The sequence below is a fragment of the Heteronotia binoei genome, chromosome 5, assembly GCF_032191835.1.
Source record: "Heteronotia binoei isolate CCM8104 ecotype False Entrance Well chromosome 5, APGP_CSIRO_Hbin_v1, whole genome shotgun sequence".
Lineage (NCBI taxonomy): Eukaryota > Metazoa > Chordata > Lepidosauria > Squamata > Gekkonidae > Heteronotia > Heteronotia binoei.
The window spans coordinates 17586145-17603485 of NC_083227.1; the positions used below are offsets into that span (position 1 = coordinate 17586145).

At 46.9% G+C, this 17341-nt stretch overlaps 1 protein-coding gene across 1 annotated transcript; it reads left to right on the forward strand.

The window, feature by feature from the left end:
• Positions 1-14039: 14039 nt before the first annotated feature.
• On the forward strand, positions 14040-16849 carry LOC132571091 (oocyte zinc finger protein XlCOF6-like). The gene has a single exon (XM_060237768.1). It carries the CDS (start codon positions 14070-14072, stop codon positions 15897-15899), a length of 1830 nt encoding a protein of 609 aa, XP_060093751.1. The 5' UTR covers positions 14040-14069; the 3' UTR covers positions 15900-16849.
• Positions 16850-17341: the final 492 nt, after the last annotated feature.

Sequence of the window (17341 nt, forward strand, 5' to 3'; positions counted from 1 at the left end):
TACCATTTGATTGGGCTTAATTCTGGGGGAAACATAGTGAAGTAAATAAATATATCAAAACTGGAGGCTGATGGGCAGGAGTGCCCTTCTGAATTGTGGGATGCTGAGAGTCATTAACTGAGATCCTGTTGTCACACTCCATCTATCTCCTCTCAGGCTTAATAGAGTCTCAGTTAATGACTCTCCTGCCAGGGCTTTAAATGCTTTCTAAATGTGATTTTTTTTTTAAAAAAGTATGTTTTTAATTAGTTAGTTGTCTTGGTGGCTTTTGTGGAGGACAGATGGATGAGATCTGAACTTTATAAATAAAAATCAATTCTCAGCCACTCAGGTCTCAGGGAGGCCCAGAAAAGAGGCCCACACCTGGTCAGGCGGGGAGGAATCATTCATGCCAATTGGCTGCTACATGTTCCAGTGAGACTCCCCTGGGACAGGCTGATTCCTCAGTCAACTAAAGCCAAGGCAATATCATCCGCAACAGACTTTTAAAGAGCCAAATAGAGAGAGTTTACTTTCCTAAAGGACCAAACCAGAATATCCAACAAAACCCAATACATAATATAACACAATGACACCAGGCCTCATTTTGGGCAGGAGCTCACAGGAGCGGAGCTTTAGAACCTCTAAATTTTATTGTGCTCTTTCTTTCTTACAACTCCACCCACCCCCCCACCCCCCACCCCAAAAATACTTGCTTCTGAGCTCCATTGTTCAAACTCCCTGTGAGAATTTTGCTGAGTTCTAAGATTTGACAAACTTTCTAACCCCTCCCCGCCCAGCCACAAAAAATGGGAATACAACCAAAATATAGAAAGCAAACGGATGGAAATCATCATGCCACTGCGGCCGCATAGTAGAGAGTAGTTTTAAAATTATGATGGGAGTAAGGTTTATTATGACAATTATAATTTAAGGAGCATTTTAAGGTAGATGCTGAGCTGATATAATTTAGTATACCTTCGGGTGATGTCAGGCATATGCAAGTGAGTTGTGCTAATGAGGTCTGGCACATTTTCTACAAAATGACCCTTGAATGACACTAATCATGATCTGCAAACTGCAACAATAATGCTTCTCCTGATCCACTGGGCAAATCCTTCACTGTCTCTTGACCAGGGTTGGTGATGTAGCTCTTTCCTCTTTTGGTTTCTTTCTCTCCTTTTGATTTCCTTTCCTCTTCCTTTTCATAGCCACAGGAGTAGGGGTATCTGAACACAGTAGGAGGCGACCCAAGAGAAGGGGAAGGAGATGGAAGAGGAGGACCCAGAAGGACCTAGAATAGGCAAGAGATCAAGGGAAAGTCTCCAACCCACCCAGGCTGTGAGTGGTGTTGAATCCTGGGAAAGAGCTGTGCCAGGGATCCTGTCTCAGGATACAATGACTGCAAATGACCGCAACCACTGCTTCCGGCAGTTCCACTACCATGAGGCTGATGGACCTCGAGATGTTTGCAGCCAGCTCCATGGACTTTGCAGCCACTGGCTGGAGCCTGAGAAGCGCACCAAGAAGCAGATCCTGGACCTGGTGATCCTGGAGCAGTTTCTGGCCATCCTGCCCCAGGAAATGCAGTGCTGGGTGAGAGGATGTGAACCAGAGAGCAGTTCACAGGCGGTGGCCCTTGCCGAAGGTTTCCTCCTGAGTCAGGCAGAGGAGAAGAGGCAGGCAGAGCAGGTGAGGGTTTTTTCTTCACTCAGTTCCAGCAGGGACCATATCCTAAGGCTTCCCTGCCAGGTATTTCTACCTTGAGAGAATTCTCTAGGCTGGGAAGAAAACCCAACCCTGATTCTTGGCACTTCGGTTAAACCAGCTCTTCTGGTCAATGCAGGGATGAGGAGTCTGAGAGTGGGGCAGGATCCTTCTTCTCAGCCTCTTCCAGATCTTCTCTTACTAGTCTCCCTTCCTGTTGTTTCAGATGTGGAGACCAGCTGTAAAGATGGAAGTGAAGTTCTCTGAGGCAGACGGAGCTCCGTCAGAGGAAAGTCAGAGTGTGCAGGCCAAGAAGTGTGCCCAAGATGTCCTGTCAAGTGGTAAAGGTGTCTCCTGCCTAGATGGGATTGGGGCACCTAGTAAAGTTGGAAGATTTAGGACAGGAGGAAAAGGAAATGCTTATGGTCACTATGCAGGATTGATTTCTGGGACTTAGTGGCCTAGGATGTAGTAATGGCTGTTCACATGAAGGGTGCATAGACACATTCATGGAAAGCCATTACATTCTTATGTATACAAATTAAAATATTTGTATCTCACTTTCCTTCCATTAGAGGGACTCAAGGTGGCTCAAAAAAAGGAGAGGAAAGCAGATGTGGGTGGAACTATTAGCCAAGGTGAATAAATAAAACCTCCATGTTCCCCTGAGTTGGATGGCCCTGGCTAGCCCAATCTCATCAGGTCTCATAAGCTAAGCAGGGTCAGTCCTGGTTCATACTAGGATGAGAGACCACAAAAGCAGGCCAGACTAGCTGTGCAGAAGCAGGCAATGGCACACCACTTTTGATTGTCTCTTGCCTCGAATAACTGTGGGGTCCCCATAACTTGGTTGTAACTTGGCACCACTTTACACACACACACGTTCTGCGGCAGTATACCTCTGAAATAATTGCTTAAGAGTTTTCCAGGGGCTTTTAGTAAGCCACAGAACAAGGATATTGGAATAGTAATGCCAGGCCATATCCTGACCCCTGCATGAGGTTTGAGAGTGGAGCATGGAGTGGACATGATGTCGTGTTGATGTCTCGTCCAGCCACGTACCTGGATGTGAAGTCAGAGCATCAGCAGTTGCCCTGGATCCTCATTGGTAGCACAGAACTTCAGTTAGTGTACTAAAATCATGAGCAATTGGGTTAGAACAGATAAAAGAAAGCACTTCTTCACCCACAGGGTGATTAACACATGGAATTCACTGCCGCAGGAGGTGGTGGCAGCTACAAGCACAAATAGCTTCAAGAGGGGACTAGATAAACATATGGAGCAGACGTCCATCAGTGGCTATTAGCCACAAGGTATAGATGGAACTCCCTGGTGGAGGCATGTGATGCCCTTTATTCTTGGTGCTGGGGGGGGGGGGCAGTGGGAGGGCTTTTAGTGTCCTGGCCCCAGTGGTGGGCCTCCTGATGGCATCTGGGTTTTTTGGCCACTGTGTGACAGAGTGTTGGACTGGATGGGCCACTGGCCTGATCCAAAATGGCTTCTCTTATGTCTGGGTTTGGGGCTGGATGTTCTGACAACATGTAGTTCAGTGTAATTTCCAGCCCCTCTTTTTCTCCCTCCAGTCCAGACTCAAGGGTTTGTGGGAGGACCCAGCTGTAAGGAGACTGGAGTGCCTGGGGTTTTGGTCTGATACAGCAGAGATGCTGTAATGTGTTGAGCTCCAGAGTTCACAGGGGATTTCTAACTGCCCCTCCAAGTCTCATGGGTACCTGCTGCTTCTCTTCCACCTCTCCCTTAGTTTATTGAATATCATAACAAATTTAACAAAATACAAAGTTGAGGCTAGAATTCACCCTCCCAATTTTGTCTCCCTTGCAGGCTGTGAAAAAATGTTGTCAAGCCGTCATCTTTACAGTGGAGGGCAAATGCCTGCTCCCCCTCTGGTCCAGGTAAGGGGGGGGATGAATGGGGCCTGCTCCTTTCTCAGTGTTGCCTTTGCTCCAGCTGTCTGAGCAAGTAAGGCTCTGAATAAAACTCTCTTCACACATAGCAAGCTCTGCACCCTCCCAGAATGTCCCTCCCCATCAAAACTGTCGTCTCTACCTGGCATGATCTGTGACAAGGGAATCTGCTTTTTTTCCCCCAGTCAGCCTTTTCCTTTGAGGAGGTGACCGTGTATTTCACGAAGGCTGAGTGGGTCCTGCTGGATCTGGGCCAAAAAACTCTCTATAGGGAAGTCATGCTGGAGAACTATGAGAATTTGGCCTCTCTGGGTAAGGACCTTTCATAGGTGCCAGTTGCTGCCATTGGGATGATGCATGAGTCACAATATTGAAACGCAGTATGTGGTTGTGAGTAGTGTTCCCTCTAAGCTGTTAGCGTGAGCTAGCTCACAGATTTTTAGCCTCCGGCTCACACATTTTTGTCTTAGCTCAGGAAGGATGACCCCAGAGCACAATAATTTATGCAATGTGATTTATAATAATTTATGCAATGTGGCACTCCAGTCTCCTGCCAGCTGGGCTATTAATACCAGTAGCTCATAAAGTAGAATTTTTGCTCACAAGACTCTGCAGCTTAGAAGGAACATTGGTTGTGAAGCCTGCCGAACTGCTTGCCCCCCACTGGGGGCTTTCAGGACATGGGGTAGCAGTGAAAGGGAAGTTCAGCATGGCTGAAGAGAGTGACCCCAGCCCCCTGTCTGATCCAGGGGCAACTGAGGCCAGTGTTGTGGCCATCACCCAAGCCAGAGAGGGTGCCCTGGACTGTGGCCAAGGTGGGGCTGAGAGGCCCTCATGAAGACTCTGGAAGGAGCCAGATCCTTATTTCTCAGTGGCCATCCTCTGCCACATGCCCCTGCCGCAGATGGGATTACAGCAATCTGTTCTGCCTGTGATCAGGAAAGGATCTAACTCCTTTCTTTTGGTTGGAATTTGGGGCTTTGATTTTGACCATGGCTCCATCCCTGCATAAGAATTTTTCCTCTTCCTTGGATTTCCTTCGTCATATAAGAACAATCACTTTCTGTCTGTCTGTCTGTCTCTCTCTCTGCCAAAGAAGCCAGGAATTTGAGAGAGACTACAGTGGAGAGCAACGAACACTTTGTGTCCAAAGAATGGCGGGAGAATTTCTCAGGAAGATCTCAAGAGACTCTTTCTTTCCTGAATGAACTTCCTGCTAGTAAGTATCCTTCATGGCTATGTCAAGGGAATGGGCAAGCCCACTAGGTAAGGAGGGAGGGAGGCCTTCTGGGCTGAGATGTGAAGATCTGAGAGCTTCTTCTGGGTCTGAGCTCAGCTATGGCTCTTGAGGGGCTGCACTCTCCTTAAATAGACATTCCATGGAGGGGAGGGTTACCTAAGAACAGCCCTGCTGGACGAGATCAAAGTCCCATCAGGCCTCTCCTACTGTGGTCTGCTGGATGTCTTCATTCCGTAAGTGGAGATGGGTCTGAGTTCTTTCTTTCGAGCTGTTCTACCTTGCAGCAGTGGCATCCAGCAGATAGTTCCACCAGAGTTAACATTGCAACAAAAGGAGAGCCAGCTTCAGCCAAACCACACAGCATCCTTTGTTGTGGTGAGGGGAATCAGTGTTCACCACAAGGGGGTGGAATTGTGTGCTATTTAAGAGATTCCCACTAGCCCTGTCAATCCAGTAAACACAGAGTGAAGTTCTCAATTGAAGCAGAGTTGGTTGAGCCACAACAGGACAGGGAAAGCCCTGTAGCCCCTTCCTGTCTCCCCAGGAGCCAAGTGACTGACTTCTTCCTGAAGGCTATTTCCCTTCCACCCCCTTGATGCAGGAAAGCATCCTAATTAAGCTGAAAACCCTCGAACACTCTGAAGGAAGGACTGGATTCTGGTGGCTAGAAAGGAATCCCAAGAGTCAGACTAGAAATCTAGCTGGGTGGGACACACAGGATTGAGGGGCTAGAAGAGCACTCAAAAGGTGTGAATCCTGAATGTTAGTGTGTACATCTGTGAGGGAATATTGTTCTGGCACAAGTCAGGAGTCCTCAGTGTGAATGGAAAAGAGTGTGTGGAGTTTTATTATTTTTATGATTCGAGAAGCCAGAGCATACCGTTATAAAATCATCTGCAGAGCATTTCTAGTGCCCAGTAGGCACTGCCTGCCTGTTCAAAGTTTTATATATTTCTAAAGCCTGCCTGTTTTTATATTTTTAAACTATCTCAGCCTGATATATCTCTTGTGTTCAGAAATTGATTATTTTGTATTTCTGCCTGCCAACTGATTTCCCTTTTCATTAGCCTCATTTTATTTTACCCCCTCCCTTGCCTTTTGTGAGCCAATAAATATCCTTTGTGGTTTCTGAAAATGTTTGGTGCCTATTTTTATATTTCTGACTGGATTTCAGTCTGTCTGCTTGAAGTACTGGGGGAAGGTGACAGAAAAAATTTATTGTGGTCACCCTCCCAAGCTGACGGTGACTAGTTCCTTCACAGCATGTAATATAGTGAAGTACACACTTCCAAAAGGTGATGACACTTTTGCAGTCCCACCAGCAATGAAGGTAGGAGGCAACAGCCCCACAACTCCTCCAACTGAGAGAGGAGTATTATTTGTTGAAGTCAGAAAGGCGCAAGGGGGAAGCAAACTTGTAGTTTTGGGTGACTGAAAACCAGCTCCTTCGTGGCTCTCATCACATCTAGAAAGACACTCTCTCTTACAAGATTATGCATGGGATGGAGAAAGTAGAGAAAGAAGTACTTTTCTCCCTTTCTCACAGTACAAGTACTCGTGAGCACTCAATGAAATTGCTGAGCAGTAGGGTTAGAACGGATAAATGGAAGTACTTCTTCACCCAAAGGTGATTAACATGTGGAATTCACTGCCACATGATGTGGTGGCGGCTACAAGCATAGCCAGCTTCAAGAGGGGTTTGGATAAAAATATGGAGCAGAGGTCCATCAGTGGCTATTAGCCACAGCATATTATTGGAACTGTCTGGGGCAGTGATGCTCTGTATTCTTGGTGCTTGGTGGGGTGGCAAAATGGAAGGGCTTCTAGCCCCACTTGTGAACCTCCTTTTTTTTGGCCACTGTGTGACACAGAGTGTTTGAATGGATGGGCCACTGGCCTGATCAAACATGGCTTCTCTTATGTTCTTATAGTTTCTTGTATTTAATCATCAAGACGTACTCAGCACATCAAGTGGGAACAAATCTTTGCCACTTCCCCCCTTGATGTATATCCTGGGGGGGGGAATTGGAGGAATAGGCAGAATATGAACTCAGCTCTATGGGAGAGTCTAGAGCAGGGGTTTCAAACATACAGCCCGCGGGCCACACCCGGCCCGCCCAGGGCTTTTATCCGGCCAGCGGAGGTCTCCTGCTCTCCCCACCAAACAGTTCGGAAAGGCAGGAACTCACTCGACCATTCTGGTCAGCCTCCACGTCATTCTGTGGGCTCTTTAAATTGTGCTCCTGTTGGAGTAGAGCAGCCATCTGGCCTCTTCCCCTCCCCACCAAGCAGGTTTGCAAAGGCAGCAGCTCAGTTGACTGAGCCGACTAGCACTGCGTTGTTCCAGTGCCTCTTTGAGCTCACGCCTGTTCAAGTAGAGCAGCCTCCCTGGCCTCTTCCCCTTCCCACCAATCAAATTTGCAAAGGCAGGAGCTCAGTCAATGGCGCCCACGTCATCCTGGAGCTTCTTTGAATCGCTGAGGCAAAGCAGCTGCCTGGCCTCTTCCCCTCCCTACCAAGCCGGTTTGCAGAAGCTGGACCCCAATCAATGGAGCCAGCTAGCCCTGCTTCGTTCTGATGCCTCTTTGAACTGTGTGCCTGTTGGGTTAGAGCAGTGGCCCTAGTCTCCCCTCATCACCAAGCAGGTTTGCAAAGGCTGGAATGGAGCCTTTGGAATGGAGTCAATGGAGCCAGGCAGCCCTGCTTCATTCTGATGCCTCTTTGAATTGTGTGCCTGTTGGGATAGAGCAGCCGCCCTGGTCTCTTCCCCTCCCCACCAAGCAGGTTTGCAAAGAGAGGAGTTCAATTGATGGAGCCAACTGGCCTTGCATTGTTCTGGTGCCTTTATTTTATTTGATTTATCCCACCCTCCCCGCCAAGGCAGGCTCAAGGCGGCTCACAACATAAAAACTTCACAGTAGTAAAACAAAATATCCTATAAAAATAGTACAATCAGTAAAATATTCTAATAATTAAAACAGCAGCTTTGTGAATCATCTGCCTATTCAGGAAAAGCAGCTGCCCTGGCCTCTTCCCCTCCCCACCAAGCAGGTTTGCAAAGGCAGGAGCTCAGTTGACTGAGCTAGCTGGCCCTGCTGCGTCACTGGGAGGGCTGAGTTGAGTTGGATGTTTTGGCGGGGAGCTACGCTGTAGTGATGCAGAGTGTGGCTTTCTTGAGCTCTTAAGCAGCATTTGGGCTCCTGCAAGGTTCGACTGGATTGATTCTCCAGGGGCCTCTGGGGTTCTCCTGTGCAGTGTTCCCTCTAAGCTGAGTTAGCGTGAGCTAGCTCACAGATTCTTAGCCTCCATCTCACACATTTCCGTCTTAGCTCAGGAAAATTGGCCCCAGAGCAAAATAATTTATGCAGTAGCTCACAACTTTCATGCCAGTAGCTCACAAATTTAATACCAATTTTTGCTCACAAGACACTGTGGCTTAGAGGGAACATTGCTTCTGTGGTGTCAGGCAACACTTTCTTCCATCAAGGCTGGAAGCTGCCTCGTGTTCTATCTGCAAAAGCAGCAGAGCCCAAAGAAGCACAGTTGTCTGCTATAGACCGGTGGTCTGTTCTCTGAGCATTGCAGGTTGGAATGAATAAATTTTTTTTTCGCCATTAAATTACATTTAAGTGTGGTTGCATGGAAAGCTGCATTAAAATTTACTTGAGGTTATGAAAAACAAGTCAAAAAGATCTGTTTGAGTAAGTAACACTCTATTTATAATGTGAAACTGCATTTAATATTGCAAATATTATCTGCTGGACCGGATCTACATGTTTGGGGGGGGGCAAAATTAAAAAATGGTACCTTATTCTACCTTATAGGCCCATAGAATGGAATGGACTCCATACACAATTTGGTGCCCCCCCCTCCAATGGCGCCCAGGGGAAGCACCCCCCTCTGCCCCCACCCCCCTAGATCCGGCCCTGATTATCTTAGGAAACAGCATCTGTGTTACAATTGATCCATTGAAGCCCAGGCTTGCTTGTGGTTAGGCTTCCCAATCCCCAGGTCCCAGAGGGGGATCCCCCGGTTTTACAGGCTTTCCCCCTCCCCCAGCCAGCTGGCTGGCGGGAGAAGCCCCACCCCCACAGCCATCATGCACCTCCATGAACGATTCCCATAGGGAACGATGGGGAATTGAGCCGCGGGCATCGGGGGCTCTGGGGGGGGCTGTTTTTTGAGATAGATGCACCAAATTTTCAGTATTGCATCTAGTGCCTCTCCCCAAAATACCTCCAAAGTTTCAAAAATGTTGGACCAGGGGGTCCAATTCTGTGAGCCCCAAAAGAAGGTGCCCCTATCCTTCATTATTTCCTATGGAAGGAAGGCATTTAAAAAGATGTGCAATCCCTTTAAATGTGATGGCCAGAACTCCCTTGAAGTTCAATTATGCTTGTCACACCCTTGCTCTTGGCTCCGCCCCAATGTCTCCTGGCTCCACCCCCAAAGTCCCCAGATATTTCTTAAATTGGACTTGGCAACCCTACTTGTGGTATCTTTCTGTGACCTTTGATGGTGCTTTCCCTGGAATGTTGCCTGATTGCAATTTGGGAACTTTAGTGAGAGCTCACTGCCCAGCAGGATTGGCCATTGGCCTGATCCAACATGGCTTCTCTTGTCTTCCTAGGTTTAATTGCAGGTTTACCTATCATATTCTTTAAGCAGGCACAATTGGGTTTATTTGCTGCTACATTTTGTAGGCCTTCAAAAGTTATGTTCATGAACAGCTCTTCTCTGTAATGAATGTAAAAAAAACAAAAGTACATTCGCAGTTTACAGATACACATATAAACAGCATACTCAAGATTGCTATAGCACAGAAATTGTTTTCAAATTTTAACATAGAAATTCAGAGCAAGAGGTGTCAGTCATCAAACAAATGTTGCAAGAATGTTAATGTTTTAAGCCTTTTGTATTTTTTTAAAAAATATTCTTAATTGTGTTTGTCTGTGTCCTTTATAACGAATTATATCTCCACTACCTGGCATTACAATTTATGATACACATGGCCTGGCCCGACAAGGTCCCATTTATGTTAGATCCAGCCCTTGTACCAAATGAGTTCGACACCCCTGGTCAGGACCAAGCCAAAAGAACTGTGTTAACAAATTGAATAAATATTTTATACCACTGAAAGTCTCTTGTGATGTCATTACTCAGATACGTGGATATAGATATACAAAAATATCCTTACACATTGCTATTAAACAATACATGATTTTGTTACACCCTGGCTCCCTGATTGGCATGCCCTCTCCAGTGGCCATCATCCCACCTTTCCAGGGTCCCTCTCCTGAAGGTGACCAGGGGTCTCAGAATGGGGATGGCCAGGTTTTAGTTACCCTTTTGGCCTATTCCCCGGCTGGGTTGTGTCCCTCTCTTGGGAAATGCCGGCTTGTCTTGTTCCAGGGGCACAGCACCTGCATCAGCTACAGCCAGGTTCTCCTGACCCTGGGCTGTTTTTCCAGCCTTCTGCAGCTATCCAGAGGTGGGATGTCATTCCGTCCATGGCAGGGGTCTGGCCTGGCAGCCCTTCGGGGTGGCTCCAGATCCTCAGTGGGGACCCACCTCTTTCTCAGTCAGCTGGCTGACATTGCAAACCGCCTCCTCTTCAGCCAGCTGAACAATGCTGTGAGCTTCTGGCTGGCTGGTTCACCTCCCTTCCTGGTTGGTGCTTGAGTCATGGGGCTGGCTGGCTTGGGATAATTTGGCTCTCCTGTGGGGGGCCATTGTGCGAGTCCCTGCTGGGAGCTGTTGGGAGAGAATTGTACAAAAATATCTCTGCAGAGTTGACTGCATATGCCAGAAATATAGACAAAACTCAAAAATGGACTTCCTGTTTCAGAACAAAAAGCTTGATTTCAGTGTGGCCCAATTCATCCAAAAAGAAATAGTTCAGTCTCTTGCGTGCTTCTCTCCTGTCAATGCACTCGCTAGCTTACAAGAAGCTGTGTTTCACATCCATTGCTTTCTCAAGAACTGATTTAAACCTTACAGTATTGTGTGGTGTCATAAGACATCCATAGAGAGAAAATTTTTTCCCAACATTCTATCCGCAGGAGGCTGGGAAACAGTCCAGCTGAGGCCAATGCAGATGCAGTGACCCCAGAACCAGGCAAGCTAGCGCCTCCCAAAAGAGGGGCATGACCCAGCCAGGGAATAGGCCAAATGGGTGAATAAAACCCAGCCTTCTCCATTCTGAGACCCCTGGCCACCTTCAGGAGATGGATATTGGGAAGGTGAAGTGATGGTATTGCTTTACTTGTGAAGCGATAGTATCGCTTTACTCTGCTCTGGTAAGACCTCACCTGGAGTATTGGATTCAGTTTTGGGCACTGCATTTTAAGAAGGATATAGACAAGCTGGAATGGGTCCAGAGGAGGGCAACGAAGATGGTGAGGGGTCTGGAGGCCAAGTCCTATAAAGAAAGGTTGAAGGAGCTGGGCATGTTTAGCCTGGAGAGGAGGTGGCTGAGAGGTGATATGATCACCAACTTCAAGTATTTGAAGGGCTGTCATATAGAGGATGATGTGGAATTGTTTTCTGTGGTCCCAGAAGGTAGGACCAAAACCAGTGGGTTGAAATTAAATCAAAATAGATTCCAGCTCAACATTAGGAAGAACTTCCTGACCGTTAGAGTAGTTCCTCAGTGGAACAGGTTTTCTCTGGCGGTGGTGGGCTCTCCTTCCTTGCAGGTTTTTAAACAGAGACTAGATGGTCATCTGACAGCAATGAAGATCTTGTGAATTTAAAAAGGTAAAGGTAGTCCCCTGTGCAAGCACCAGTTATTTTTGACTCTGGGGTGACGTTGCTTTCACAAAGTTTTCATGGCAGACTTTTTATGGGGTGGTTTGCCATTGCCTTCCCCAGTCATCTACACTTTCCCCCCAGCAAGCTGGGTACTCATTTTACCGACCTCAGAAGGATGGAAGGCTGAGTCAACCTGGAGCCGGCTACCTGAACCAGCTTTCGCTGGGATCGAACTCAGGTCGTGAGCAGTGGGCTCCAACTGCAGCACTGCAGCTTTACCACTCTGCGCCACGGGGCTCTCTCCTGTGAATTTAGGGGAAGGTATTTGTGAGTTTCCTGCATTGTGCAGGGGTTGGACTAGACGACTCTGGAGGTACCTTCCAATTCTGTGATTCTAAGGTGGGACAACAGCCACTGGGGAGGCCTGCCAACCAGGGTAGCAGGGCATGACAAATTCATATATTGTTTGATACTTATGTGTAAGAATATTTTTGTATATCTATATCCATGCATTTGAGTATATAAATGTCATCACAAGAGATTTTCAGTGGTATAAAATATTTATTTAATTTGTTAACAGTTCTTTTGGCTTGTTCTGGATCATTACTGCATGTTCACTGATATTGCTGCACCATGGAGGGCCTGGCAGGGATAAGGTGTGACCAGCGGCTATGTTTCATCTTACTGCGAACTTAAACATCCATTCATGAGCAGGGCCTAACTGGTGGTTTGGCTTCTTATTTGAGAGCTGATGGAGATTCTCTCTTTACTTCAGCAGCAGATGCAGAGGAGACAGCTGGGGAATTCCAGAGATTCTCTTTGGAAAATGCCAAGAATGAAGATGCCAAAGGAAAGTTGGGAGATGGAGACAGAGCACAGGGGCAGGAGGAAAGCCACGCAGGTAAAGGAGGGATAAGCCCATTCCTTGTCCAGGAGGGGGTTTCTGTGAAATCCCGAACCAAAAAGTCAGATCATCCAAAAAAAGAAGGAAAAGAAGGCCTGTGAGGGAACCAGAAAACCCTCTTCAGAGGAAATAAAATTGTGGCCTTTGCAAAGACCTTCAGTCAGAGAAAGAAGGTCATTACCCAGACACCAGTTCCCTTGGGAGAGAAACCGTATAATTGCTTGGAGTGTAGAAAGAGCTTCTATGGGAAAATGAAGGTTTTGCTTAGTTCAAATCTCCATCCCAAAATGCATTTCTTCCCATTTCACATCAAAGACGTCATACAGGTGGGGAGCTGTTAGGGCTGCCAAGCCCCTAGGATGGGCGGGGATTCTCCTGCCCTGGAGGTTCCCAACCCATTGGGCAACATTGGGCCGGTGGGGGGAAGCTCCTGCAACATTGCTGGTGCAATGACATCACCCGGAAGCTGATGACATCACACCGGAAGCTGATGACGTCACACTGAAAGCCGATGACATCATTGTGCTGGCAATGCTGCGCACCGGCCACTCTAAGCGGTTCTGAGAAAACTCTATGGTTTTTCCAGACGCTCTAGTGATTTGGGAGGGAAAACTCTATGGTACAATAGGTACCATAGAGCTTTTCTCTCTCTCTAGAGTGTCCTGGAAAACCATAGAGTTTTCCCAAAAATGCCTAGAGCAGCCGGCGCGCGGCATTGCCAGCACAATGACGTCACTTCTGGGTGACATCATTGTGCCAGCAATGTTGGAGGAGGTTCCCCCCACCAGCCCAATGCAGGAGGTTTAACGTACCTTTAAAGTGTATATTATTGTACAGCAGGATGAAGCCACTTGAATATTTGGAGTGTGGATGGAAGTTCAGGTGCATATTAGCTCTCCTTGTGTTGGCTCTAAAATGATCTCTCTTTATTCCAGGAAAACTCTGTGATCTCTCTTTATTGATCTCTCCCCCCTGGAGGCACTCAACCCGCCGGGCCACATTGGGACGGTGTGGGGAGCCTTCTCCAACATTGCTGCGCGCTGGCCACTCTAAGCTCTAAAGAAAATTATCTCTCTTTATTCAAGCAGGACATGATCGGCAGAATGAGGAGGATGAGGAACAATATCATGTATCGCCAGATGTAATTCAGAATGAAGACGTGAGGGGAAACTTCAGGGATCAAGGAAGTCCGAAGAGGCAGAAAGGCAGCCATGTGGTCAAGAGGAGGGGTAAATCCATTCTTTGCCAAGGGGGGGATTTCCAAGAGGTTATTCACATGTTGGAAGAAACAGTCAATGGCTTGGAGTGCGGAAGGAACATTTCAGGTCAAACACAATGTAACATCCATTTAGAAATGCATAGTGGAAAGAGCACCCATCAATCTCTGGAGAGTGGAAAGACCATGATTCACAGAGCACATCTATGTAAGCATCAAATATCACATACAGGAGAGAACCCTTATAGGTACTCAGACTGTGCCAAGAGCTTTTCAAAGAAATCAGACATTGATAAGCACCAAAGCACTCATTCAACAGAGAAGCAATTTATCTACTCAGAGACTGGAATGGCATTCTCTGATGAAAGAAAGCATAATGTACACTTCCCAAAACCCAGTATTATGAAGGGGCATAAATGTTTTCGGTGCGGAAAGTACTTCAGAAACAGATCACATCTCATTCTGCACCAAAAGATTCACAGAGGAGAGAAACCATTTGAATGTTCAGAGTGTGGGAAAAGATTCAGTCGGAGTGGACAGTTTAAACAGCATCGACGAATCCACACAGGGGAGAAGCCTTTTGAATGCTTAGAGTGTGGAAAGAGATTCAATCGTAGTGACAGTTTTCAACGGCATCAACGAACCCACACAGGGCAGAAGCCATATGTATGCTCAGAATGTGGGAAAGGATTCAACGAGAGTGGCCATCTTAAAGAGCATCAACGAACTCACACAGGAGAGAAGCCCTTTGAATGCTCCAAGTGTGAGAAGAGATTCATTCGCAGTAGCACTCTTCAAAAACATCTTAGTATCCACACGGAGGAGAAGCCGTTTGAATGTTCAGAGTGTGGGAAGAGATTTCGTCGGAGTGACTATCTTCAAGAGCATCAACGAACCCATACAGGGGAAAAGCCCTTTGAATGCTCAGAGTGTGGGAAGACATTTAGTTCTAGTGGCAGCCTTCAAAAGCATCAATGGACCCACACAGGGGAGAAGCCCTTTGAATGCTCAGAGTGTGGAAAGACATTTAGTTCTAGTGGCAGCCTTCAAAACCATCAATGGAAACACACAGGGGAGAAGCCCTTTGAATGCTCAGAGTGTGGGAAGAGATTCAGTTGGAGTGGCCCTCTTCAACAGCATCAGCAAACCCACACAGGGGAGAAGCCATTTGAATGCTCAGAGTGTGGGAAGACATTCATGTTCAGTAGCACTCTTCAGAAGCATCAACGAACCCACACAGGGGAGAAGCCCTTTGAATGCTTTGAGTGTGGGAAGAGATTCATGCACAGTGTCACTCTTCAAAGGCATCTAAAAACCCATACGGGGGAGAGACCTTTCAAATGCTCAGAGTGTGGAAAGAGATTCCGTGAGAGCGGCCACTTTAAAGAGCATCAAAGAACCCACACAGGGGAGAAGCCCTTTAAATGCTCACTGTGTGGGAAGACATTCACCCAGAGAAGCCATTTATATCATCATCGAAGAACCCATACAGGGGAGAAGCCTTTTGAATGCTCAGAGTGTGGGAGGATGTTCAGTCGACGTGACAGTCTTCAGCAGCATCAATGGACCCACACAGGGGAGAAGCCCTTTGAATGTTCACAGTGTGGGAGGAGATTCCGTCAGAAATGCACTCTCCAACAGCATCAAAGTACCCACACAGGGAAGAAGCCCTTTGAATACTCAGAGTGTGGGAAGAGATTCATGCACAGTAGCAGTCTTCAGAAGCATCAACAAACCCACACAGGGGAGAAGCCCTTTGAATGCTCGGAATGTGGGAAGAGATTCATGCACAGTGGCAGTCTTCAGAAGCATCAACAAACCCACACAGGGGAGAAGCCCTTTGAATGCTCAGAATGTGGGAAGAGATTCAATCGGAGCAGTTATCTTCAACAGCATGAACAAACCCACACAGGAGAGAGGCCATTTGAATGCTCAGAGTGTGGGAAGAGATTCAGTCGGAAAGGCACTCTTCAGCAGCATCAACTAACCCACTCAGGGGAGAAACCATTTGAATGCTCAGAGTGTGGGAAGACATTCAGTCGGTGTGCCAATCTTCGAGAGCATCAAAGAACCCATACAGGGGAGAAACCCTTTGAATGCTTAGAGTGTGGGAAGAATTTTTTTTCAAGTGGCGCTCTTCAAAGGCATCAACGAACCCACACAGGGAAGAAGCCTTGAAATATTTAGAGCAGGGGTGTCAAACATGCAGTCTGGGGGGGGGGGTGAATCAGGCCCCTGGAGGGCTCCTATCAGGGCCCTAAGCAACTGGCTGTCATCTGCTTCCTTCTGTCTATATCTCGCTGCCTTCTGCATAACAGCTTGCTTTGCAAGGCTTGCTCAATTGCACAGGAGCTACCCAGCAAAACCTCTATTCTTTCCATTGGCTGATGCTCTTCCCTTGGGGAGGAAGGGGAGAAGGGATAGCTTGCTTTGCCAGGCTCTCTTAATCGCACAGCAGAGCTACTGAGCCAAGTCTCTCTTCCTTCTATTGAATGAGGCTCCTCCCCCCAGTCCCCTGGGGGAGGAAGGAAAGAGCCAGAGCTTCCTTTGCCCAGTTCCCTGGATCCCATGGGAGAAATACAAAGAGAGCATCTTTAACACCAATGAGTGGTAACATTTTAAGCATGTTTTAAGTTTTTAAAAAGTATATGTTTGTGTTCTTTATAACGTTTATATTTCTGCCCCCTAATATTAAATAGATACACATATGGCCCAGCCCAATGTGGTTCGGCCCAACCCAACAAAGTGACATCCGACCCAACAAGGTCTCATTTATGTCAGATCCAGCCCTCATAACAAATGAGTTTGACACCCCTGGTTTAGAGAATGGGAAGACATTTATTTGGGTGGCACTTAAGATCATCAGTGAACCTACACAAGGGAGAAGCCCTTTGAGTGTGCAGAATGATTCAGCTAGAATGGTGTGCTTCAACATCATCAACAAACCCACACAAAACAAGGCTTTTGAATGCTCAGAATGTGGAAAGCCATTTAGTCAGAGTGGCACTCTTCAACAGCATCTATGAACCCATGCAGGGAAGAAGCACTTTTGAATGCTCAGAGTGTGGGAAGAGATTCAGTCACAATGGCACCCTTTAACAACATCTAAGATGCCATACAGAGGAGAAGCCTGTGAAGAGATTCCATTTTAGTAACACTGTTCATCTTCCATACAGGTGAGTGTGGAAACAGATTTAGTCAGAGTGGCACTCTTCAGCAACATCAAAGGGGGGTAGAGCTCAAGATGGCAACGGAGTAACAACTAACTGGAGAAGCTCCTCCCCGCCTTCCTTATTTTTATGGCTGCTTTGAGATACATTATCTGCTCAATTCACAGAACTTAGTTTTGGATAAGGCTGTCAAACAAGTTGAGTTATTTAATTATCTTGAGGTGGGGTTTTTTCATGTCCAATTTACAGGAAAACATCTAAAACATGCCACAGGCTCTGAAAGAGTCAGAGGACACCTTGAAACAACATAAGACAATGAAAGTTTCTGTTTAATGAAGTAGTTTGGCATATCTTTATGACTATGTGGGTAATAGCTGCTGGTGTTTTCATTAGGCTTCTTCCCAAGAACATTTGTATTGTTAGGAGTGCTTGATCTTTCTGTCTGATGTA